Below are 27,170 nucleotides of genomic sequence, written 5' to 3'. Positions count from 1 at the left end.
AGCAGATAATGTTGTTTATCAGACGAACAGAGATGTTTATTAAAAACATCAGCAAACAAGTAACTGAGTAGTTTTTTAAACATCAACAACTGCTGTAGAATCAACCACATAAAATCCCTCAACAACCCTGATATTAATCATTAATTTGTCTGGATTAAATTGAGAAATGAATGAAACTGAATGTAAATAATGTGTCACCTGATGAGTCAGTAATAATAATAAGTGATACACACCACAAACGTTCCCAATATGACTTTATTCAGCAGAGATACACTCTAGTGAAGGAAAGTAAATCAGTAACTATTACACATATAAATATTTGAAACCAGATACATTTTTTTATCAGGTGAGAGGAGATTTAAAGCAGAAAAAAACCCTCAGAATTTTCTTTGTGAACATGTAGTTTGATTATTCTGATTGATTGATTGATTATTCAATCCTCAATACTGTGTTCAGAGTTATATGCAGACAATATTAACCTGATAAATGTGAGTCAGTCAGCTGCTGTTCCTCCGATGTCCACTAGATGCTGCTCCAAAAAACAAAAAAACAATCTGACTGTATTGAAGTGAATGGGAAAACCTCTCTCTACAAATATAAAGTCAAGATGATTTATCTTCTTCTGCGAGGTGACTTTCAGAAAACAGTTGAGTTGAGTTGACATGTGAGTTGACTTCTTAAATCAAACCTACTATGTGTACTATCTCAAAGTTATGATTCAGTATCTCATCATTTTGATTTAGAAAGTCAAACTTTGGACTTAGTATCTCTTACTAAGAGATTGCACTATCTCAAAATTATGACTTGTAGTGAGTCATTTAATGCATTTTGACTTATTACGTGATACTAAATTATCATTTAATATATCATAATTTTTAATTTTGATGTTTAAAACTACTATTGAGATAGTAAGTCAACATTTTTAGATAAGTCAAAATTATGACTTAGTATATTTGAATTTTAATTCAGTATCTCATAAGTTTGACCTAAAAAGTGTCTTATAATGATGGCTTACTGTTTTAAGATCACAACTTAGTATTCTTTGGACTAAGAAAATCAAAATTATAAAGTAAGAATTATGACCACGAAATATGTTTACGTCCTAAATAAAAATTCTGACTGTCTCATCATTTTAACTTACTATCTCAAAATTATGACTATCACATAAATTTAATTTAAAAAGTAGACAATTTTGACTCATCTCATGAATTCAGCTCAGTACAAGATTATTTATATTTATTTATTTATTTATTTATTTATTATTATGCTGTTTTTTTGGGTCATTCATTAATTTACTTAACTTTATCGTCAGAGTTTTTTTTGTTTTTTTCCTGGCAGTAATACGTTTCTGTTGGTTTTAAATAAACATGTTTGCGGATGTGTTCGCCTTGATTCAAAGCCGTTTCAGTCTGTTGCACTCTGCTGCTTTGTGGTTCCAGATTTAAATGAGGATTCTGTGACTCCAGTAACCCACAAATAAAACGTGTTAAAGCTTCACCGTAATCTGTCATTAATATTAACATTGCATGTCTGCACCACTCCACCTGGAGAAAAGGTGATGACAACACAGGAGATGAACTGAAACCCGATTTAAGTCCAATGAGAAGAACACTTGTTAAAAAAACTATATAACAGGGAACACAGTGATTACTCAGGGATTACACCAGGTTACCCATCTTTTTTCTGGCCCTCAATCTTGTTTTCAGGTCCCCAAATTCTCCAGACCCCAACATTTAGACAGTTCTAAAATTATTTTGTACATTTTATGATGACCTCCTCTGAAAGTTGATTAAAATTATTAGAAAGTATATGTTTTCATTGTGACTCAAAGTCGAACTGCAATTAAAAAATAATGTCTGCTAAGAAATCAGTATTGACTTATGTACTTATTTAAGAAATTTAAATTTTATCCATTGTTCTGCAGTGCCAATGCCTCCTACAGTAGTGTCAATGAGAGGTGAAGTTTTTGTTATGACTGATGATATCAGTACTGTAATTTGATTGGTCCAATATCTGTGTGGGTGGGCACTAAAAATGAAGTTAGAGGACTACCCATTGCTGCAGTCTATTTTCCACCACCACATCTGGACCCATGAAACAGAGCAAGCTAATGCTAAGCTAACCCCCCCCACCCCTCCTCTCTATGATGCAAGACAACCACAGCACTGAGTGTGCAGGAGCTGCTGATGACTCAACAGGTCATAAAATAACATGAACGAAATGATATGACATGATGGTTTACATTTGTTTATGCAAAAAGTGTGGAGAATTCAATTTGACTTTAATAAAAAGAATCAGGACAGTGTGTGTGTGTGTGTGTGTGTGTGTGTGTGTGTGTGTGTATTAAAGTATTATCAGGTAGAGCAGCCACAGCAGAACACACAGTGTACCAAACCAGGTCTGCCAGTCCACATTAATGATGTCAAACACTTCGGCCACCAGCCACCTATCATCATCTGTCTTGCTGCCATCGCTGCAGTCATGGTAGCTGGGGTATTGGGCCTTGTATAACCCGCCATCCAACGCCTCTGGGATAAACAGGAATTGTTTTCCGTCCTCACAGGCCAGTGCTCGGCCAGGGCCGGTGGCTGACACCTCTCCTTCTTTAAACCTGGAGCGACCATGATGACAGGAGGTCAGGAAGAACAAAGCCGCGCTCTCAGCCAAGGGCGCTGCTACACATCGTGGGCACCCTGACAATAACTCTGATACAATAAATATCTATAATTTGTGGTATCTTACCACAGGGCTGACTGCATCACCAGACAGCCAAACAAAACATTTGTGGGTTTTCATAAGTAATATTGAAAACTTGATGATGTGGATGAACAGATGTGTAAAGTTTAATCTTTAATTTGATTTGTTCATGCAACTGGGTTGGTTTGTAATGCAGTGGTCAGTATTGCCTTCACTGTCTTTATTTTGTAACTGTGCACACAAACAAAATAAAGCAAACACTAGCACTAGCAAACCTTCGTTAATCAAAGAGAGGGTACATTGTTAAAAATAAAAGTCTTACGCTGGGATCCCACCAGGCACATGTGCACCACATTCCGGCTCCGACTCGGTTTTGCTCCGTCCTCTGCATGGTGCCCTATCCCACCGGGAGTGTGTCAGAAGCTCAGCATCTTGACTGCGGGGAAGCCATCCGTCTTTTAAAATCAGTTGCACTCCTACTTTAGTAATTACGGCAGCCTAGTCAAAGCTGACAAAGTGCCTTAAGACTACTGTAATTACTGCAGTAGCAGGGCAACTAAACTGCCCAATTTTGTTGCTTTCGTTGATTTGGTCATTTTCCTTGATTTTTATGCTTCTTCTACGGTAAAGTAGGCTACATAGTTAAATGGTGTCTTTACTCGTCTGTTTTAATTGCGTTTTGCCCAGCTCGATCTGCTCTGTGCCGCTTGACACGGCCTTTGTCAGAAATAGACGAGGCACCTATCTTCAGCGCAGTGGGGCGGAGAACCACTTCTGGGCTGCTTCTGAAATGTGCCACGGTGCGCCCGGTGGGATCATGAGCATTGACTAGAGTGGCTGCGATTAGCTCTGGGGGTTGCGTCAGAGCCGGAACATGGTGCACATGTGCCCGGCGGAATTTAGGCGTTAGCCAGAAAGCTGTCAGCCAGTGACTTGATAATGAAATGTTTTTACCAAACTACAGTACACACATTAAAATGTCACTTCATTTCTAAGTCAGAGTTTACACCAGGCTCCATGGTGGCGAAGTGTTGAGCTAAATTGGTGATTGATTAGTTAAAGGAGAAAAAACACACGCAAAACACACAGGTGGCATGTGATGCACATCAAAACACTGGCGTCTGGATACATCAATACCCCACAAAAGCAGCATCCAAGCTACTGTACTGTCTGCATGATGTCCGATGTTTGCTGCAAGGGCTGGAACACGCTTCTCTATCAACTGGCACAGGTGTTATTCAGAGATGTTCATATTTTTCATACTAATATATAACAACTTATATTCTACAGCCACATTTTGGGTATCGTTAACCTTTTTGAATTTGCTTCCTGACAGGAGTTGGATCTTGGTTGTTTGACACAGAGATTTTGGAGGTTTGTGCCCAAAACAGTGAATCAAAATAACTTGGTACCACTGGAATATTAATTGTACTTGGTAATCAAGCTAATAGTTAAGATGGGGTGCAAATCAACACGCAGATATGAAATGTGGTACGGGTTTACATCACTAACATGTGCCAGGCTGCAGGAAAGTACAAGCATATTTGAAAAACAAAACTAGTCTACAAAGCATGGTAATTTCACTGGTTTCCCATTAAATGGTCATCAACAAACAAGGCCAAAGTTGATTTAATTTTGAGTGCAATGATTTATAATTCAATCGGCAATACCCAAGGTAGCATTGCCACAAGGTAAGGTTTTCGCTCTTATTGATAACCCTTTTAATAGGAAGACAATGGATCATGACAGCAGTAAACCGTGGATGTTGTGTGAGGAGATTAAGTGTAAATGTGATGTGTTAGCTGTCACTAAACAATAGTATGAGTCATGTTAGAGAAATAAATAGGTTAGCTGGACATCTTAAAGTGCAAATATGATGCAGAGTTAGACATAATCTGGCTATAGGGCACATGTTAATGCAGGTGTAAAGGGTTCCTCAAGATGAGTTGTGTAATTAAAAATCTCATAAATCTTGTGTGTTATTGTGGAGCTGGTTGTATGCTACCCACCAGGTGAGCATGGGCTCTGGGTGTCCCGTCACCTCCACCTCTAGCGTCACTGGAGAGCCCTCCATGACAGTAGCTCTAGACAGGGGCCTGGTGAAGCAGGGTGGGCCAGATTTAGAGGCTTTTCCCTGGGGAAGAGCCTCTGTCTGGGCCTGGGGCAGAGGAGAAGGAGCAGGAAGGGGAGGCCCTTGGATCTGGGGAGTAAGCCTTATCTCCTCGCGGATAGCCATGGGCTGACAAATGTCTGGGTCTTGATCTGGAGTTAGTAGATGAGATGAAGAGGAAGGGGGGGTGACATGCAGGTTAGCCTGCTGAGCCAAAGCTTTGGTCTGTGCCTCGGGCTGAGGAGGAGCAGCGAGCTGGGCGGGGCTGCTGGGGTTCATGCCAGGGTCATGCACAAACTGCTGGGTACAGGTAGAAGCCAAGGACTCATGGAGGGAGTAGACTGTCTGGTGGCTCTGCTTGCTGTTGAATATCTTACTGCCCGTGATGGTATTGCTGGATATGTTACTGACACTGTTTGGCTCTGGAGGGATAGGGGCATGAAGGACCCCAGGTAGACCTCCACTACCCTGGGAGACTGGCCTTTCTTGCTGTGACCTAAGATCACTGCTAGCCTGAGGCACATTGCAATGACTGTCTGAAGCAGATGACTGGCAGTAAACAATTTGTTGGGTGACAGTAGTGGTTTTGGTAAGGCTGCTGCTTTGGGGCACAGAGACTGAAGGTGCTTCCTTGCTGGTTTGTAAGGAATTCACATTCTGATCAAGGCCACTCCTGGACTCTGGGTAAGACTGTGGACTGTCTGTATGGATGACTGTGCTGGTTTGGGGGCAGGTTGTACAGGATTTGATGAGCCCAGTGTCTCCTGGAACTGTGTTGCTGGGGCTCTGAGCAAACCCTCCGGTCTGCAGGGGTGGATTGATCTGTGGCATAGTCTCAACCTGAGACAAGGGGCTTTCTTGGGGGGAAATGACGCTGTTGCTAGTCTGTTCCAAGGTGCGATGACTATCTGAAGACTGGGAGCAAATGGTCTTCTGGGTATTTATGTTGTGATGGAGGCCACTCTTGGAGCCAGCGAAGGACTGTGAAAAACTGTTGTCTTGACAATTGGCAGTTGTGGTTTGAGTAGTACTAGTGCTGAATTTTAGGAACCCCATGTCTTTTGGAGGGGTCCTGTCCTTGTGGAGATCAGGGTGTTCACCATTAAAGGGCTGCGGATGATAGCTGGACTGGGGGACAGTGGGGGTCTGATTGAGCTCTGCAGCCTGAGGAATGAGATCAGTACGTGGCAAGGTTTCACTTTTTGATGCAGCATTTTTGGTGATCTTACCCTTACTGGAACTGCTCTGAGGCTGTCCATTCTGCCTGCTGTGCTCCTTTAAGAAGTGTTCAGTTTGTGAGGGGCTCCTTCTCTCAAGGACATTGTTGTCCTTGTTGTCTGGCATGTTGCTCTTGTGGAGTGGGTTGAATCCTGAAAAGAAGCTCAGTTCAGGGCAGCCCACAGAAAGGTGAGCACTCTGGGGGAAGTTGGCTGTGCTAGTCTCTCCAGTCCTGAGAATGGTGCACAGAGTGCTGGTAAGCAGACTTGGAGCAGGAACTGTCAGTGGACTCTGGCCAAATGAGCTGGACTCAGTTCTGAACCTGTGACAGACACAACAGGAACAAAATCCTGAATCTGGATGTCCTACTGATGGATTATTGGGTTACGGCTCAAGTAACCACTTTCAGTGTTAAAATTTTGCCTGAGATTTTTGTTGCATGCCATCACTCTCAGTCTCTTAATATCACAGTATTCCTCATCTTACTCCACCATTAGACTATCCATTAGTGGGGCTGTGTGTTGAATGTCAATGCTTTTTGAGTACCAACCAAAATATCTCCAAAAAACCAAAATCAAAAACCGTAAAGTGACAAAAACTCTTTTTTTTAAAATCTTGTTTACATAGTCTTTGACTAAATATTTCTAGTTTTCAGTCATTACTTAAATCATACTTTTTATTTGGAGAATGCATGGCTGCATGTGTTAAGACAGAGCATGGACATCCACAAAACATGTTTACTTTACTTGTCTGCTAACATAAAAAGAATCTTATGTGACACAGTGATGTGTCCTAATTCAGACCTGGCACTGCTGTGAAGGCAGGTGGGAGGAGTTGGACACCTCTCTGTCTCGCTGGACTCTCTCTGTTGTCGGACTGCACCAGTAACATTTCCAGTTACACTGTGCTCTGGCAGGGTATGGTACTGGTGGCTGTGCTGATTGATGTGGATGCTGTGGGAACTAAAACAGAAGCTCTCCTCAACGTCTGATTGGACCGCTATGGACTCTGGTGTCTCTGCCAGTGGTGGTAGGGAAATGTCATCAGGTGATGCACACTCATACTCATCATTGGACAGAGAATCCTCCGTCATCACTTCCTCATGCTGGAGCTCCACCTCCGATACATCCTGCATCAAAAAGATCAAGTATCAGACTGATGAACAAGAAGGAAGTCTGTACAGTTAGCTTAAATTATTAGTAAAATTAGTCAAACATATATCCACATATATTCAAATTCTTCATTGAAACTCAAACTCATCACGTTCTTGTGGTGCCACCAATGTTAATATGGACTTCTGCGGACCTCCACACTTAGTACTATGAGTAGTACTACAACTGCTACTACTACTACTACTACTACTTATAATAATAGTAACCTTATTTATAGATCACTTTTATAAACAGAGTTACAAAGTGTTTAACAGTAATACAAACAATAAAAATAAGATAAGATAATAGATAAGATAAAAAAATAAAATAAGAAAAAATAATGAGTAGAACACAGAATTTAACAGTAAATCAATAGGCTGCATACAGAAAAATAAAACCAAAACAGATTAAAAACAAAGAAGAGGTAATTTAAAAGTTGTTACAGAATTAATATATGGTCCAGGGGCAGCATGTACATGGAACATAATAAACGAGCTAAAATTGGCCACTGGCGGACAACATATGTGAAGCTAACCTTTTTCTCACTAACCTGCAGTGGTGTCGTGTTTGATTCACGGGACAGAGAGGCCGTCTGCTGTCCTGTTTCTTGCGTCTCTTTCCTCTGAAACTCCTGCTGGATGTCAGCAAACAATGGGCCATTCACAGAGGGGGGTGTGGCTTGGGGATCAGTGGTGGAAAGCTGTAATTGGCTTTGGACGGCGTGGACCCGCCGGCTGGCTCCCACTGGGGACCGGCAGAGGCTGAAGGTGTGCGTGGAACAGTAGGAGGATGTATGACGCTCCTCTGCAGAGGAGGAGGTGAACCCCTGTCTTTGGCTGAAGGAGAGATGATACAATTAACCTTTTTATTTACTTTTACTTTATACAGTTCAGGTTTTGATATAGACAAGAAGAAAACCACAGGCCTTTTTGGTGTGAGGATGAGCTACAAAGTTGCCAAGAGTGCTTTCCATTTGGCTAACATGCCTGCTTTTTTCCTTCAGTCGTGGCTCTTCTTCACATCTCAGCTTGTCCCAGAGGCAAGACTGTATGTGTGGCAATTACACTGTAGAAATACGATCGCAATGTTTGATAATATGCACCATGGCCCCATATATATATATATATATATACACCATATGGCTTCTGCGTTTTTAGCCATGCTAGTGGTGACAATGTTGGTCCACCACTTTGGTCTAGACTGAAATACCTCAACAACTATCAGATAGATTGCTTTTAAATTGACAACAGATATTAAAGTTCCCTAGATGGTAGATTCTAAGGACAAAGGAGTGAGGACAGGAGGAAGCAGAATCCACGGAATGGAAAATGAACAGGGTTCAACCTCTTGGGACTATGAATATCCACAGCAAAAGACATTGGTGTACAATGACATTTGCTGTGGGACAATTCTGTCTTGTAGGTGGCGTTAGAGGAAATGTCATTTGGTCGAATTCAAACAAATTTTCTGAAATTTTACTGAAAACTCTACCTGCTCTCTGAGATGACTGTCTGTGTGTCCGTCTGTTTGTCTGCCTCCTGGCTGCGACTTTTCTGTAACGGAGGCTTTCTATTGGTTGCAGTTTGCCTCTTCACAGGCACCTCCTTCCCATCATGCTCAGTGGTCAGTTCGGGAGTGTGACCTGTCTCCTTCAGCTCATACTGGAAGCACAGAACACATTACATTTAGGTGTGTAACAGTAGGTGTATTCAAACTGTTCGGTAGAGGAAGTTCGGTTTGGTAAGCAACTTCCTTGGTTCTGTATGCTCCGTGACCCAAACAATTACTGTTAAAATAATTAAACACACAATATGTAATTTCTGCTGCTAGGGATCTCTCAATCAAAGCAATAACAAAGGACGGAGAGCGAATAGAGTGTGAAGTCTGAATAAAGCAGTTTCACGTAAAAATTCACAAAACAGGATGTCTGGTAGGGGCCAAGCTGCCAAGCTGCTGTTTGTTTCTCTGACAACTTAAGATGTAGACATTCAGCAGGTCTTTACCGGGAGCTGAATTATCCACAGATCTGTCCTTCTCTCCAAAACAAACTTACACTGGGATTAAAACTGGTAAAAAAATAAAAAAAAAAACACTGAATAAAGCAATTCCATGTTAAAAATCAATATTTCTCCGACACTGTTTGGTGGAAAGAGGACATCCAGGAGGGGCTGCTAGCCGAGCTGCTGCTAACGTCTGCTGAGCTTGTTTCTCTGATAACTTAAGATCCAGACGTCTGATGAGTAAAATCCTTCATCTGGTTAAAAGATACAGTTACTGTATCTTTTAGCGACCAAGATCTAAAAAAAAAAAAGTTTATCATAAAAATGTGGCTTAAAACTGAATAAAAATCAATTTATGACAGTTTCTGTTGAACAACCACAACGGAGACGTATTATTTTGTGTCTATATTCTTTGATAGATGCCACTGCAGCGAACGCAACCACAAAACTGATGCATGCATCTTCTCTTTGGATATGACGCCATTGACAGGCGACCAAATGAAATTCTTGGATTTCTCAGGGTTTTAAAATTGTTGGAAACATTTGGGATAATGTAAGAACACAACTCAATTAAGTATATAACATAAATCTAGTTGATTTAAAACATTTTAATGCAGAGTAGTTACATATTATAACTATAAAAAAGACAAAGACTTCAATGAGAAAATGTAGACTTGTACATTGAACTGGATTACTGAAATAGTTTGTTATGTTTCAAACAATAATCCCTAAAATGTTAAAAAAAAAAAAAAAAATTTAAATCTTCTCTGTTTGCCTTCAGTAAATGTTGCTGTGATATTTTTTACCATGTCAGCAGCCTCCTGTGTGCTGCGGTTATCCTTCTGTTCCTTCTTTTTCATCTTTCTGTCTTCTTTCAACTCCTTCTCTTTCTCTTCATCTTTCTCTTCTGTCTCATTCTCGCTCCTTCGCTTTGTTTCTTCCTTTATTTCCTTCTCTTCAACGTTCTGCTGCTGTTTGAGATTCTCCAGCTGAAAACACCACAATGACACCAGCATGCAGATACATAAACATACTCACTCAAGAGAGTGTGGTTGTGTAGTTTGTGCACTAGGACTTATATCTATCAAGCGTCTCAGAGTAACACTGAAAGTGAACCTAAAAGCACAAAAAATACTGTGAAGCATCAATACTGACTTTGACCAGGAGTTCATGTATTAAAAAATATGACACAACATTAAATGAATCGATTTAATCTCACAATTATATTTACCAAGGCACCATTTAGACACTTGATTCAGTCAACGCTGGCAAGTCACTTGCAAGGCTTAAAATATGAATGTATATACAAATTAAAATAGTAGCTACGATGACTAAGTTGTCTGAAATTATTATTATTATTATTATTATTATTATTATCAGATCCGTCCAACCAACCAGTTGTTTTACACTGCCTATAATATTGCTGCATCTTGCGTGTGTGTGCAGAATTGTACACACAACACCTCCTCATTGAAAACATTCTTCTACTTTATGTCTCCAATAACTTGGAAATGTATTTCTGCAATGCCACCCAGTGCTGGGAAAAACACCGTAACCATGTGAACATATCTCTCAAACATGAAAGTTGGAAATTAATAAATAAGATATAAGACCCTATATTAAATCTGACCTGTTAGGATAACCTTCATTATGCAGGTGATAACAAGCCATTGGGATATGATTTTGTTCAATAAGTTTTAGTTTGCGCTCATTATCATTAAGAGACTCTGTAAGAGAGATACATTTTATTTATTGCTGCTGAAATAGTTCTGGCAGAGTTATTACTTTTGTGCAGCTGCATTTTTGTATAGTTATGAGGACCTCGGTTTCTGCAGAGACAGCGTGTGCTCTCCTCTGTACCCACACAAAGTCAGTGCAAAAAAAATATTCAATTTTCATCAAAATGGTATCTATTAATGAGCTTATTGTTGTTCTAAAAACATCTCCCATCAAACAGATTGTGTCTCACTTGAATATCAGCACAGATAGGATTCATTTCATTAACACAGCTGATAAAATGTTTTACTTCTAGGACTAAAAGTCGGACCACATTGAGAATTTTTGGCCTGTTAGGACTGAAATATGGGCCCTGATCTAGTTCTGCTTGTGAGGTAAACGTGTACCAATGTGTGTGTGTTTTGTGTTGTGTTACCTTCAGTTTGGCCTCCAGCTCCAACAGCCCGTCACTCAGCTCTCTGATGGATTCCACCATCTCTGAGTGTTTTCTGACTGTCTTCTCTATGTACCGCCGTCCCTCCTCCACACCTGAAACACACACACACACACACACACTCTTACACACTACTATTTTCACAGAACCCGTAAAGTCACTATAACACATTTTCCACCATTTTAGATTTTCTGACAACCTTCACGTTTGTGCTCGTCTTATCAGAATCAGAATCATCTTTATTGGCCAAGTATGTTTATGCACACAAGCAGTTTGACTCCAGTTTTTAGCAGCTGTCTACGTGCTTACACACAGGAATCTTCAGAAAGATACACAAAGACTACAAGCTGAACAAAAACTGGCAGAACAAATAAACAAAAACAGTGAAAGCATGAGAGAGCGATCTGAGGCACCATCCTGACTGTCTATATATTACATTGATTTAAACACACTGGGCCCCATGCAAGAGTCACTCGGATGAACAGATTCATTCTTAAGAGGCGTGTACGAGTGATTTAAGAACATTTCGTTAATTTTCTCATACTTAGAATTTTCTCTGAACTACGAACAGAATTCACCAGCTCAGAGCTGTCGTATGAGTCATGGACAGACAGCCTGACCTTCTTCACAAGGGGAGAAACACTTGTTTGACTTAGAATTATAATGTCTTGAATTTGAATTTGAATGAGTTTAAATGTGATACTCAAATCGACTAAAATAAAATACATAGCAAATAAACTCATATGATGATCATCCTAGCTGCCAATTTCCTGATGTGCAGATGTTTCTGTCAGTAGTAGTAAACAGCTGCTTGGTGTAGGTGCAGCTCTCTGTGCAGCATCATGTTGTGTTGCAGGTGACAGTGTAACATCAGCTACTGTAGGCTGTAATATTCTCTCCTCTAATATCTCTGTGATGGAGCACTTTGCTTTAGAAAGATGTTTTTTAGCATCTAACTTTCATGTCAAAGCGTTTCCTCTTTATTTCTGTCACAGTTCAGCTGCTGCTCTGATGGAATCATATTTTCTAATTGTTTCAGCTCCTCTAATACGACTACTGACACTGATAAATGTGTCTGCTGGTTTCTGATTCTTCTTTTCACTCTTTGGGAACATTTTTGTGAATGAAACTCGCCCACAAATGGAGCGGAACAGGTCGACTTATATGGACATTTAATGATGAAATCATTATGATGAGATTTACAAAGAGTTTGTGAGTTGAGAGAGTTTATTGGAACACTTGTGCGAACAAACCTCAGAGAAAAGTTAGTGAGGTTTGAGAGAATATGAAAATATTCTTACATGAGGCGAAGTGTGATCGGTGGATGGAAATTTCTCAGAATTATGACGGAAATTACGATAAACAGTTATGTCAAACAAAGTTCACAATGTGTGATAATTGTTGTGGTGTATTTTCATTAAAAGTCATTGGTGTGCTTAAAGACAATATTAAGCTATGCAGATTGATTTTATAAGTTTATAAGCAATAAGGGCTAGTGTGATACAATTTGTGTTGGTGTAGTTATAATCTCATGAACCATATTTAATCACACTGTACATATAGAGGCACGGTAGAAGAATTATAATCATACACTGGAGAAATTTGAGTGTGTTTGTATTACATGTCACTTTGCTTGGGTCTGCTAAAGTCTTCACCTTTCAAAAATACTCTCTGGAGGAGATCAAGAAATAAGGGTGTAAAATGACTAGAATAACTTATAAAAAAAATAAAAGGCCAGAAGACAACTTGGCAATAATGGTGTAAAATGATTCCCAATACTTATATAAAAATTGGATATAATCAGGTAGAATTGAATATGCCAGTACATATCCTCAAACACCTCAAAACCTGTTTGGAAGAGTTTTGACCAACAACGAGTGACGGAGATAAAAGTAACATAATAATTGGTCAAAAATTAGGGAGGGTGGATGATAAGGTGTGACCTAAGCCGACCCAAGGACATAAAAACAATGACCCAAAGAAAAAACCTTTGGAGCGATTTGGTTCTTTGTAAAAGTGCTACTTGCTCCCCTTTTTTGCCGGCATTAAAGAACACTTTGCTGCTTGGACCTCTGACTCCCTTTTTATTTTCAAGAGAGAGCTTTTGCTGTGGTACCTTTTTCTGCAACAATTTGATACAAAATTGTCTTGATCGTTATGTGGTGATTGTCTAGCGTTCATGTATTTAGAATGATCAGAGGATTCTGTTGAGATCACACAGCTTTCAGGGATAGCTGCCTTTCAGAATCAAAGCAGCTTCTCTTCTTTTTTTTTCTGCTGTATTGTTACTCACCGTGCAGTCTGACAGCCAGCTCAGTGATCTGACTGATCCTCTCCTCCTGCTGAGGAACCGTCGGCCAGACGAACTTCTCAAACTGCCGGTGGAGGACAGAGACGGCTTCTGTGCTGCGACACTCGGAGGAAAACTTCCCGACACGAGCGATGGTCGCACTGGCATCCTCACACCAGAACTGATACTGTTAATGCATCATTTTATATATTTATACAGATGTATAAACTGTTGAACAACTCTATCATGGATTGAACTGACTACAAACTTCAAATTATATAAGAAATAATTTCACGTGGTCATAAAAAATATGATGAAATTAAATAAAAAAAGTAACCAATCACCTCTTCCATGGCTTGCTGCAGTCTGCAGGTCATGTCAAGCGTTTTTCGGTGTTCACCGACACTTTGCTCAAACTCTCTCATCTGTCTCTGCAGCTCGTTGATGGCATCCTCTGCCTCCCGGACCACGCCTCCATCCTTAATCTCTGACCCCAGCCGGGCCGTCACACCCTGCAGACGCTTCCTGAGTGCCTGCAGGATCAGACATGGTGGACTTCAACATACAGTCAGAACAAGTTTGCTGAGACTTCTGTTTAAGTCAGCAGGTGGAATTCAAGCTATTTATTTTATCACATGTTACTACTGACATATGGACGCTGACATATGATATATCTCCTGGCACAGTCGGGGGGCAGGGGGTGACTCCATCTCTGCTTTTGGTGGGTGATGTGGCTCTTCTGACTTCACCAGACAAAGTGTTGTTAAATGGCACCGTGGGATGCTGAACTCTGGGACTTAAATGTGGACTTAAAAGGGGAACTAATTGTTTTGTGTTGGTGCTGGGGAGTACTAGTGCACAGAAGTAGTATAAAGCCTTTTGTGTCTCCAGACGGAGCTGAGAGTCAGCGTGGGTTGGGGCTGAAGACTACATGTTTGAAAAGTAAAAACATCTGGGGGTGTGGAGTTAGAAAGAAGTGAGGTCACCAGACCTCTGTAGCGCCTCATCTCTGCTGGAAGCTAGCAGCTCCAGGCTACATTAGCCACTACTAGTATAGTCCAGACCGGCATCATGTCATCAAGCACCAAGCGCCAAGGCTGCGACCCCTTTTGGGGGAAAGAATCATGCCTTCACATGACAGGAAAATGCCGAAAAGCTGTTGTGTAGCAAGTTGTTAAACAAATAGACATATGAATCCAGATCACCGGTTCCCCATCCTTCCTGGAAGAGAAAGGGAAGCTTTATGGCTTCAAGCTATCCGGAGACAAGATAAGGAGGGGAAGCTATGGGACCCAGTGTCTTCCCATATATGTGCATGTGGGAAACACTTTATAACTGGTAATGTCACTCTTTTATAACTTACAAAGTAACATAACTAGTCTTTACTAGTGAAGACTTAGCACTAAACTTTAATATCATGTTAGTGATGGACACTGTGTCGAGTCATTGATCCTCTTGGTCGGAGGGAAGCTGAAGGGGCATGATGGCTGACCGATCAACCGAAATATTAAGGCATTGTGAAAAAGCTCTGGTTCAGGCAAGATGGCAAAATAATTACCTGACATGTCTGTAAAACAAAGGTTTGTTTAACACAAAATGAATGCATACAAACATCTCAAAATTCTCAGCTAAACACGTCAAATTGCATTGACATCTACAGGATCTGTGGTTTTCTATCCCCCAACCATGTATCCGTATGTGCCAGTCTGGTCTATAACAAACCACAGTTTCTGTTGGTAGTTGAGTTGCATTATGGGTAATGTAGGCGCCAGGTTTTGACAAGGAAGAAGAATGCATGGACTAAAAAAGATGATATGTCTGGGTCTGCTGCATCGATTTTCACCCTTTTTGAAACTGAAATGTTCATCATGAGTCTGCCGTTGCTACCGGAGTGCAATGCTAAATCTGTGCAGTACTCTTTTAAGCATACTGATGATGCATGAGAGGCTAAAACTGGGGATACTTTAACCGTTCTGTTGTTGAATGGAAAAGCACTCCATGTCCACATCACAGGTTCAGATCAGGATGTGTTCGGCTCAGTGCAGATATTCCATCTGTTTGGAAGTTTGTTATTAAAGGAGAAAACAATGAGTTGGACGTACCTGCAGCTTCTCCTCGTACACCTCCACCTGCTGCAGCTGGTTCCTCACAGCCTTCACGTTCCTGGTCCTGTCGTTTCTCTTTAGGTAGTTAAACTTGAGGTTGCTGAAGCGCTTCTTCAGCTCCTTAAAGGAGTCACGAAGCTGAAAAATTAAGCATCCAAAAATCAGTCATCTGAGTCCATCAGCTAGATTTAAGGCATACTTCCTGCGGCCGTCCATGTAGTTAAAAATGTTTATTTTTTAAGATTATTTTTTGGGATTTTGCCTTTATTCGAGAGTGAAGATAGTGAAGTAATAGAAAGGAGACAAGGGGAGAGATGGGTATGACATGCATGGGGCGCAGCAGTTATGTGGCATGGGCAGTAACCAATCAGGTAACAAGGCACTCCAACAAGTGAGTCTGTGGATTGCTTTTCCTTAATGACCTAATTGTCTATAAAATATCAACATATTGGCAAAGGCCAATCAGATTTTCTTAAAAATCGGAATTTCATCTTAAAGGGGCACTTTACTAGTCACAGGTAGTACCATCCAGCCTATGAAAGCGGTTTTTTAATGCCTTCTGTAACAGAAAATATCTGTAAGATATCTAAATTTGGGCTTGGGCTTGGAGACTACGGGTGCATGCCAATTCCCTTGACTGCATCCACGTTTCCCTCATTCATGTCTTTTCCTTGTGTCTTAGTCCCTTCCACTAAGATGAGAGGAGAGAGGTAACGAGGAAATATGTTTTTAGAGAAATGAGATGTTCTCTCCTCTGAAGCGTCATCTGAAGTGAAGTCCGTTTCTGATGACGGCAGCAGCTGATCAGCTGTCAGTCAGCTTTAACAGCTGTAGACTTTTGATGGAGTTTGTATCTGCATATGTATATGTTCACTGTCTAAATACTAATAAAGACGCAATCACCACTGCAAGAGCAGCAACGTTATCTCTCTGTGTGTTTGACAAACACCTGCACATGAATGAAAACCTGAACACTGTATTCATTCTGTGGACAGATCAGTCCTGCTCAGATGCATATTAACATTTCTGCTGGCAGAACGCCTTTATTTTATTTTCATCTGTGTCAGTCTATAAACTGTAGAAAATTATTAATGAGCCCCAAAAATATACAGAAAGTGGAAATTATGTAAATATATCTCACATCGAACTATAGTTTATACCTTTCAGCCTGACATGTGACTGAATAAATGATGATAAAGAATAAAAATATGTCTCTGGCTGAACAGACTCTTGTTCTCCCTGAATATTATCAGTGATAAAGGTTAAATAACAGATCATGAAAAGAAAAATCTTTCCAACGAGTGAATAAAAGTTGTTTACGGCTCTTTTGTCATAATTAACACAGATCCTGTTTTTAACTAGATGATGAATCAGAAAACAAATAAAATATTAAACTTGTGAGCAACACACTTGAGTTGAATCTGTTATTTGTCCTCTACTTCAAACTGCAGTGATGTTGTGATGTATCAGATCAGTCTGATCAGCTGCAGCATCCAATCAATAACCGATTTCCAATAAGGGGGTGTGTCGGCCAGTACTCGTCTATCCTCGCTCCTCAGAGCAGAAATAAGCGCTTTGGGACGACCCTCATGATGGTGGACTGGAACAACTTCCAGGGTCGAGGAGCGAGGAACGATAAAATAAGGGAACTGGGATGTATCCCATGTGTTTTAACAAAATCCCAAAATCCTGTGTTACAGAATGGTTGTGTGTAGTTGAAAGACCTGGGCATTTACCAGGAAGGGAAGGTCTAATGAAAGACACTATTGAGTTGCATTATGGGAAATATAGGAGACATCGTTATGGAGTTTGACCATACTAAGCTCTAAAGTCTGTTTGTTTGTTTTTTATTTTTCTTTTTTTAAATCTGTCTCTCACAAGTCCAACTTTGGAAGTGCAACACTAAATCACTGGGGTGCCCCTTTAAGATTTTTTTTTTTTACATAGTATTAATTTCATAGTGATATGAAGCAAAGATCATCTTTGCATTTTTAAGCTGTAGCAAGCAATAACTCCTGCTATTATACTTAAAAACTGACTAAAACAATAATCATTATTAGATTGGTTTAATGATTTTGGCTGATGAAAATCAATTAATCTAAATGTTCAAATTCTTTTGATCTTGGAGATTTTTCAACTGCCTGTAATATTTTTAATTTCTCATAATGGGCTATAATAGGGTTTGTATTAGAGGTTTTGTTCCAAAAGTATATAATAGAGAAGTGCTTATGATTATATATGTGTTTGTATTTATTATTATATTTGAATTCCATTCCCTGTCAAAGTTCTTGGTGCCCTAAACTGTGAGGAAAAAAGAAAAAACAGAGAGGTCAGCTGTCTCTAATAAAGAATAATATTGAAGGCAAGTTTACCAGCGGGTAAAGATATTTCATCTTATCATTCATGGATTTTGGTCAACTCTGTGTTGATGTAACTGGATGTAGACAGGGATTTTATGAGACTATTTTTGGAGCAGGGGGTCTAAATCCAGCAGGGCATTTCTGTCTCTGACGGGAGGAACAGATGGCTGATCTGTCAGCTGAGGACAGCTGAGAGAGAGAAAGTAAGACTGAGAGACACAGTGTAGTCCATTAATTGTGTCAAGTGAACAGATGAAGATGTTGAAATCAGAGGCTGAGGATGTCAGACTGTTTTTCGAACACTGAGGTGGAGGGGGGCAGTTGTAAGGTTGCTGTGGAGAAATTCTGAATCTTCTGAGGAAACCTGGGTTGAGAGTAAGGGGCTCTGAAATAACAATGGTTACACAGAAGATAACCCGAGACTACCAGGATGTACCATAAGTAATATGATGAATTTACCATGGAGTACCACAAACTAAAGCTGAGACCATTAGCAAAAAGATCCCAGAAAGTCATGAATTAAAATCAGGGGGTGTTTGCTGTTTGGCTATCATATCTCCTTGCTTGCTTCACTCACGTCTCTTCCTCATGTCTTAGCTCCTCCCAGCGAGGAGGCGAGATTGTGACGGGAGGAAGAGACATGAGGATGGAGGGATTTAAAGGAAAATTCCGGTTCAACCTGATGTATTTCCCGTAAATGCGTCATTGCTCCCTCAAGCTCCGTTATAGAGATTTGGGGGAAACCCACAAAAAGACGTACGTCGGCAAGCTGCTGACACTCCTTCATCTTTCCAAATGATTTTTATATGAAAAGTTTCAAATGTCTGTTTCTGAGCCTGAATGACAGTAAACAGCCACCTGTAGCAGCGATTATGGCTAGCCGCATAGAGATCTATATTCAAGTCAGCTCGCATGTCGGTTGTTTGGTTCGTGCTTGCAAGTTTCCAAACTGCAAAGATAAAATGACAAGATACACACTACACAGTTTTCACGGATGATGCTGCTGGACAATAGAGACTTACACACTGTAATTCCTCACACAGTTAGAAATCACATTTGTCTTACCGTGTGGAGCTGAACGTTTGGTCCAGCCGGCCTCACTTTTTTCATACAGTTGATTCTGTGGAGGTGAAACAGTCTCCAGGACAACAATGTTGATGAAAATCCATTCAAATCCATTTGTAGCAGTTACACAGCTGGGATTACTCTAATCCGTGGATGCCTGTAGATTTTCCAAGTCTGACAGCAACAGGTCCCACTCTGCAGCAAAAGTTTTCCGATTTAGTTGGCAGAAGAGGAGAGCAATGACTGCAGGAACACTGCCTGTTGTTACTTGTCTTTCCTGATGGTCCTGTTTCCTTTCCGCCTTCATTCTTCATTTTTCTTCTTTCAGTTGTTTTATCTCTTTTCAGTCAGCTCAAATAAGTGCAGTTGGCCAGTCATCATTGTGCTTAGGTTTTTTTTTTTGTTTCCTTACAGTCCAACTGCAGTGAAATCCAGCTTCATAACAAACCAGTGTACGTGTATGAATATTTGGGTGGTTCGGTTACCATGTTGTCCCGGATATAGCTCTCTATGCAGTTAGCGATAATGGCTGCGACAGGCAGCTAGTTTCTGTGTTCACTTTTGTTCAGACTCACCAACAAACTTTTGAAGTGATTCATGTAAAAATCATGTGTATTTGGAAAGTTGTAGGAGTCTCAGCAGCTTGCCCCGATGACCGTTGTTTTGTTCGATAAATGTCTTTTTGTGGGTTTCTCCCCAAAGTTAGCAGGACACATAGAACCATAATGGCCACACCAATTTTCCTTTAATTCACCGAACAGGACGTCCTCATTCTCTCTAGCATCACTTTGAGGAGACAGTAACTACTCATGGTGCACAGCCTATGAAGATATGTGAAGATATATGAAGAAGTTAACCATCCATATGTAGCAATAATTAAGTTGAGAGCTCCACATGAAAGATAGATGATTTCATATATAATATTGTATCAGTCAGAGGGACTGAACGAGTACTTTTACTCTACATTTTGCTGCTAATACTTGTATTATATGGATGTACTTTTATTTAAGTAGGATTTTTCATGCAGTACTTTTACTTGTAATGGAGTATTTTTACATTGCTGTATTGGTACTTTTACTTAAGTAAAGGATCTGTGTTCTTCCACCACTGCCATACAAAACCAAGAATGATCTATCCCAGGAGTACTATGATGTACCTCAAGAGTAAATTAATTACTCCCAAAAGATTAATTACAGTGAACTACCCCAGAGTACCTTGAGGTCTCCAGTAAATATCCCAGAAGAATTGAATTGCAATGAATTACCCCTGAGGACCATGAACTATCCCAAAGAAATTACTGTGGAGTACTAGGAAGTGCCATGAGTATCATGAACTATCTCACAGAACCATGAATTACACCAGAAAGTTGTTGGTCCAAACTACATAACCATCTGCGGGTTGAACAACTGTTTGGAGCACAAAAACAGCAAAAGCCACATAGAGGATCACCCACCAGAATTGACCAAGAAGTACAACAAGAAGATTACTATGAAGTTCCTTTAAGTATTGCAAACTATTCCAGGGTGCCATGAAGTATCTCAAAAGGACTAGCCTGAAGTAATGTAAAACTACCCCAGAGTAGCATGAAGTAACCATAAAGTACCCCAGATGACCTTGAAGTGCAATAAACTACCCCTGAGAGCCAGAAAGTACCGCAAAGAGATTACCATAGAGCACCAGGAAATAACACAATGTATCACAAACTATCCCAGAGTATCATGAAGTACCCCAGAGGGTTGTTGAACCATATGAGAAAACTTGGATTGAGCAAGCACTAAAATAAAACTTACACAGATGATTACCCACAACTACTACAATGTACCAGGAAATATCACAAAGAGTAACAGTGAAGTACCAGAGAATGCCAAAAAGCCACAATGTTTAATGTACTATGCCCAAGGGCCATCATGTACCCCAGAGACATTTCTATTGAGTCCCAGGAAGTATAGCAATTATCATGAATCATTAAGTACCCTAGAAGGTTGATGGTTCAAATCCTGAACCATCTGGCAGAATCTGGGTTGGAAAAGTGTTTGGATCACAAAATTCTAAAAAGGTACAGAGATTACCAGCACTATTAGCATGTACTAGGAAGTGCCATTAAGAAATAACCACAAATTACCTTTGAGGACTAGAAGATCCCCAGAAAGGTTACTCAGAGTACCACGGAGTACCCCAGAAGACCACAATGCATCCTATACGTTGTAATATCCACAAGAGATAATTTGTAAGTAGGTTAATATAGTGCCATGAAGTACCAAGAATGTTAAGTATTCTTAAATGACCTAGAGTACCCTATGGCACCTCATACAATTATAATATGAAGTACCATGGAATGCCCCCTTTACTATACCCACAGTGAGCACTTTGCACAAACTTTCCTCAAATATCTTTCAGAATCCAGCTAGGGGACTCTGTGATGAAACATCTCTGGGGATCCTTAATGAGAGCCAAAAATACCCTGCATGTTTCCATGGTCAGAGTCACCAACCCACCAGTGAACAAAAAAAGAAACAGTCCTGCTTTATTTTATAAATACTTCATCACCTTTCAGCAACAAATTCATGTAGATTATTTTCAGCTTGAATCGGTAGTGTCTCACAAACAAGTCAACAAAAGTTACACTCATGCTGCTTCTTACTTCTTCCCTTTACCATCAAGCTCATTCCTCATCTGAGTGTTCATGGTAAACTTAGTGGTGGTGTCCCATTACAGGATTTTCCCAGCTTGCCTCTGAAGTGACAGTTAAGCCATACTTGCACTCCCTCCAGCTGGAATGTTTTCACCATCTTGTCATTGAGGGCTTCCCATAACACCATCAAAAAAGTTCAAGAAAGAAAGAGTGGGCCGTAAGTGCTCACCACCATCATGCCAAGTCTGCAAGGGTGCTGCTATGAGATGGGACTTGAGACCTCAGTCACTTCGATGGGTATGACCGATCCCAAACTCTTGACCCTGTAATTCTTCTCAGATGATTTTGTTAAACGGTTCTGTGTAGGATTCACAACAACATCAAGCCTGAGGTGAAAGATGATAAATTTACACATCAAAACTGGGGTATTTTTACATTTAAATCATAGGTGTGATTTGTAGATTTTGATACACCTTGGGAATGTACCCATAAAACCGTCAGTACCTAGTTTCCATTCATACCATTTTATACATAGAATCAAACCTCATGCCACAAGAATAGTTTCTTTCCCGTTGGCAGCTGGCCTCATCAACAAGGCCTGGGACTCCACTGGCATGGACATGACACATTATATTAAAGTAAATATGTCAACATTTGCACATCTGTGAACCCAGTGTTGAACACAATACTTGGAAAGAGAATCACTAATTTATCAGCAAGTTAAGAGGCGTATCTGAAGGTACTGGCATCACGCAGGGAGAATCAGGGAACCCAGGCACACAACACCAATAGTTTCAGCAACATAGTAATTCATGTCTGCACCAATAATGTAAAGATGAAGCAGTCAGAGATCACAGAAGATAGGCTAGTCAGGACCATTGACTGTATATAAAGATGGACATAATGAGGTGTGATGTTACCCGTTGGTTTTATTGGAGCAGGTTTGAAGCCCAGAGTTGCAGCTTATGGTTGGTGCCATCTTTTCTGTTTGGAGCCAGGACCTTACAAATAAGGAGTGCAGGGTGTTGCCTTTCATGCTCTGGAAACATGCCCCACTGCCTCGGACCCAAGCTAACGTTAGCATACTGGGAAGACCAAGTGCCGCACACTTGGGCTAACATTAGTTACTTTGGCTAAATTGTGCTAACAAGGCAGGTATTGTAATCAAGTCACATTAAACTTAGTGAGATATTGTGACAATAGACACGTGTGAAATGGGTGACGGAAAAACATGGCTGAAACATTTTCTGTGTAGATACGATGTTAGGTGTGTTGCACTGTCCACTTTTATTCAGAGGAATAATCTGCACACAATTATGAGACAGGACTCTAAACTGCTTAAATTTCTTGTCCTTTTCCTCCCAGTTGGCTAGCTGTTAGCTTACCAGCTACAGTAGTTAGCCTACTATCCTTACACCTTCTTTAGACCAATCTATGAAATTATATAATGTGAAGGTTTCACTAGTTTAACAATTTACTGGTTTCAGTGGTGTAAATGGTTCAGTCTGCTGTGTCACTGAACAGCAGAGCAGCAGCTGTTGAAGGACTGAGAGAGGAGGAGGGAGGTAGAGTGGGAGACAAAAAGAGAGAGAGAGAGTCAGCTGGACTGAACAGAAATACAGACCGACTCAGCCATCCGGTATTTCCCATAATGCACCTGGTGCTGCGTGCCACCAACACACTTAAATCTACAGGAGCAGCTGGGGAGGACATCACAGACTCAATGCTACACACAAACAGATGAGTTGTCTCTTGAAGTTTGTCACAAAGAAGATTTTTAAAAGCATCATGTAGTTTGGGTCAGTACACACTCAACTTTTATGTGAATGATACACTGTCAGTGTGTGACCATACCAATATACAGTAGAAATAATATTTAATGGATAATCCTTTAAAATCCTTTATGAGACAGGCTAAATACCCTCCAGCATGAAAGTAAGTCAGTGTGATTCATCTATCTGATCACATGGCCACAAGTCAAGTCAAGTCATATCACACACTTGCCTCAGGGAGGTTTAAAATCTGTACAGTAATAGAACATCCTCTGTCCTTAGATCCTCGATTCAAATTAGGAAAAACTACCTAAAAAAACTTTAACAGGGAAAAGAAGAAACTTCAGGAAGAGCAACAGAGGAGGGATCCCTCTCTCAGGACAGACAGACATGTAATAAATGTTGTGTGTACAGAACAGACCAAGAAAGACCAATTACTGAAATAAAGCATACAAAGAGACACATGAGAAAAAAGAGAACATAAGGAGAGAGAGGGAGAAAAGAGAGAGGGGGGAGATGCACACAGCTCCGATGCTCATGTGTTTGTGGACAACAAACAAACAAACAGAAGGTTAGACAGATGCAATGGTTATCTGAACAGTTGAAATAACTTTGTATAATAACTTTAAACTCTAAAGACTTTTTTTTAGCAGCATCTAGTGGACATTAAAGGAACTGCAGCTGAATACACTTAAACTCTAACGTCAACACTCAGCAGCTGATGAGGTCCAGAAACATGAAGGTACTTATTTTGTGTTTACTGATCCAACAAAACTCTGCTTCTAATTTTGCTCTGACAACAGCAAAGAATCACTGTAAAAAAGTGGAAACTGGTTTATGATGCAGTGGAAGGACTGACTCCTGCAGTGAGCTGAAGGACTCCAATGAAATCTAAATGTATCCTGTTAACTTCAGTTATATTTAGACTCTGATAAAACAGAGAGTGGCTACCTCATGTCAGAGTTATCTAAGTCAAGGCGGGTAGAAATGTTTGTTTTACAAACAAACAAAAAAATAAAACTACTGTATCAATACATTTAGAGTAACAAGTATACTTGAAATTCTAAACTATCTAAAATTTTATCAAGAGGTTTCGCTTTGTGTTGAAATGTCAAATACATCATCAATGAGGGAACCTCACTTGTACATTTGTTTAAAACTTTAGGTGATGATGAAAAAATGTGGTAATTTTGAAGGAAGTTTCGTGGAACTAACTAATTTGGTACTAATTATAGGGAAAATAGACACAGTGTTTAATTAGTTCACTTAATTAATTCTAATTAAGTAAGTGAGATTTTTTATATCAAAACTTTTAGTCAGAGATCAGCAGGTCATCTGAACATTAAAGTTTGTTTACAGTTCAGCATATATGAAGAATATCCAGGTTTGACCAAGGAAATAGATTATAAACCCTTTTTATGAACTTCCTTAGATGTACTTGTTGATGAGGCAGCATCATTCTGAGTCATATGATTTTTATGGTTATCATCATTTTTATGGGATCATTTTTTAATAATGTTGATATTTTGGTGTTATTGTGATAGCTTTGTTTTGTTTCTGTGTGTGCTTCTTACTTTATTATGTAATGCAATGTTATTTATTCCTGCTGTGTTGTGCACCGGGTGTAATCTGTTTTCTCTGCTTCCAAGCTGATGAAGATCTTGTGAGGTGTTTTAATAATACGCCCGAGTAAATAAAGGCTTTGAATCCAACTTCCCTCCTTGCTCTGCCTGAGAGTGCCTGAAGACAACTTTCTTTTCATATATGGAGAATATATTTTCCAATAACATACAAATAATTAATGAATATTTGCTTAGCTCTAAATGAAGCTTTCTTTCAAGGAAATTCCATTTTCCCTTTTATTAGTGCCAAATTAAAGAATGAATACTTCCTTGGAAAATAATTGTGGACTTGTAAAATAAAGTGTTTCTAACATTTCAATGATAAATCTTTTGATCTGAGTGTACACAGACTGTTCGAGCATCAGAATCACACACACAATGAGTGACATCCTGCTGTTGGTTCTGTGGAGACACTAGATATTTAAAGCCTGGTAGCAGCAGCGCCCTCTGCTGGTCACTTTGATGAATAACAACATTCAAAAAACAACCAAGGCTCTGTCAGGAGTTACCTGCACGGGTAGCAAATGAAAGAAAGCTAGTTTCAGGCCTGAGGGGTCAGTTTGCATTAAACTGTGTTTAACATAAGAGTCTACATGAATCATCCATGGTTGTGGCTTTAAAAGCTTCAGAAGTTCAGTATTCTTTAGGTCTTGAGGATGCTTTTAAAAAATTGGCAGAACATGTACAAGTGGCAAACTTGTAAAACACACATCATTCACCATTTTAAAAAGGGAAAATGCTGGGACATCAAAGACATGACCAAGATGAACAAACTGGACTGAACTGGCAGTAACTGGCAGAGGGTGACAATCAATTAATTGTTTGACTTATTTATCAAGCAAAAAACACCAAACAGTCTGTAGTTCCAGCCTCTCCAGCATGAGGATTTCTTCACTCCCTTGTTTTACATAATTGAAAAACAAATTGTATGTCTTTGAATTTTTAAATAATAATGCATTTAATTTGTACTGCACTTGTCATTTGCAGTGAATCTGAAAGTGGTAAAGTGTTAAAAACAAAAAAAAAAAAAAAAACATTGTTTTTGACTGTTGGTTATAGAAAACGAGAACCTGAAGAAGACACTTTCAGCTCGGAGATATTGTGACAGACATTTTTAACATTTTTTTGACATCTATTGACCAAATTATCAAAAATTGCAAAAAGTTATTAAGGGGAAGGTATTTTGATTTTTATTTTTGCTGAAGGGAGGCTGGTCTTTTTTGGAAGGGGAAGGGAATATTTCTTTTTTTCAATGACAAAAAGAGAAAATAACAAGCAGTTTTCTCTTTTTTCAATAATAAATCTCACAAAGAAAGGTTGAATTCCCTTGTGAGATTTATTATTGAAAAAAGGGAAAACTACAACCACAGACACTTACATATTTATATATACTTTATATTAATTTGTCGTGTGTTGTGAGACCAGGTGATATCCTCACTGATGTGGGCGTCAAGGAATTTAAAGGTTTTCACCCTCTCTACCTTTGTCTCTCCCATGCATAGTGGTGTGTACAGCTCCCTCGTCCTCCTTGGATTGATAATCATCTCCTTGGTCTTGTCTGTGCTTAGGGAGAGATTGTTGTCATGTCACCAGGCCACCAGGTCTGCAACCTCTCTTCTGTACACTGTCTCCACCCCACCAGCGATCAGTCCAATGACTGTAGTGTCATCTGCAAATTTGATGATGCTGGGGTTGTTCTGGGAGGCCACACAGTCATACGTGAAGAGTGTGTACAGCTCAGCACACAGCCCTGGGGGGTCCATCTGCTTACAGTTTTTGTGCCTGATGTGTGATTGCCTAATCTGACTGACTGGGGTCTGTCTATTAGAAAGTTCAATACCCAGTTACATACGGAGGGTGTCAGTCTGAGGGTGAGGAGCTTTTTAGAGAGTTTGTGTGGGATGACAGTGTTGAATGCTGAGCTGTAGTCAATAAATAGCATTCTAACATATGTGTCCTTGCCCTCTAAGTGTGTGAG

At 39.9% G+C, this 27,170-nt stretch overlaps 1 protein-coding gene across 1 annotated transcript in view; it reads right to left on the bottom strand.

The window, feature by feature from the left end:
* Positions 1-237: 237 nt before the first annotated feature.
* The window catches only part of ccdc141 (coiled-coil domain containing 141), a 64,262-nt gene continuing 37,329 nt past the window's right edge, over positions 238-27,170 (bottom strand). Inside the window, exons 19-29 of the mRNA XM_044366591.1 lie at positions 15,739-15,879; positions 13,981-14,169; positions 13,640-13,823; positions 11,329-11,441; positions 10,133-10,165; positions 9,983-10,093; positions 8,668-8,837; positions 7,727-8,012; positions 6,829-7,154; positions 4,707-6,347; positions 238-2,611 (exon numbers count right to left, since the gene is read on the bottom strand). Of these exons, the coding sequence (XP_044222526.1) occupies positions 2,344-2,611; positions 4,707-6,347; positions 6,829-7,154; positions 7,727-8,012; positions 8,668-8,837; positions 9,983-10,093; positions 10,133-10,165; positions 11,329-11,441; positions 13,640-13,823; positions 13,981-14,169; positions 15,739-15,879 (3,462 nt within the window). The 3' untranslated portion in view covers positions 238-2,343. The remainder of the gene's footprint in view (positions 2,612-4,706; positions 6,348-6,828; positions 7,155-7,726; positions 8,013-8,667; positions 8,838-9,982; positions 10,094-10,132; positions 10,166-11,328; positions 11,442-13,639; positions 13,824-13,980; positions 14,170-15,738; positions 15,880-27,170) is intronic.

The sequence above is a fragment of the Thunnus albacares genome, chromosome 11, assembly GCF_914725855.1.
Source record: "Thunnus albacares chromosome 11, fThuAlb1.1, whole genome shotgun sequence".
Lineage (NCBI taxonomy): Eukaryota > Metazoa > Chordata > Actinopteri > Scombriformes > Scombridae > Thunnus > Thunnus albacares.
This window is presented reverse-complemented; position numbering and strand designations above follow the sequence as displayed.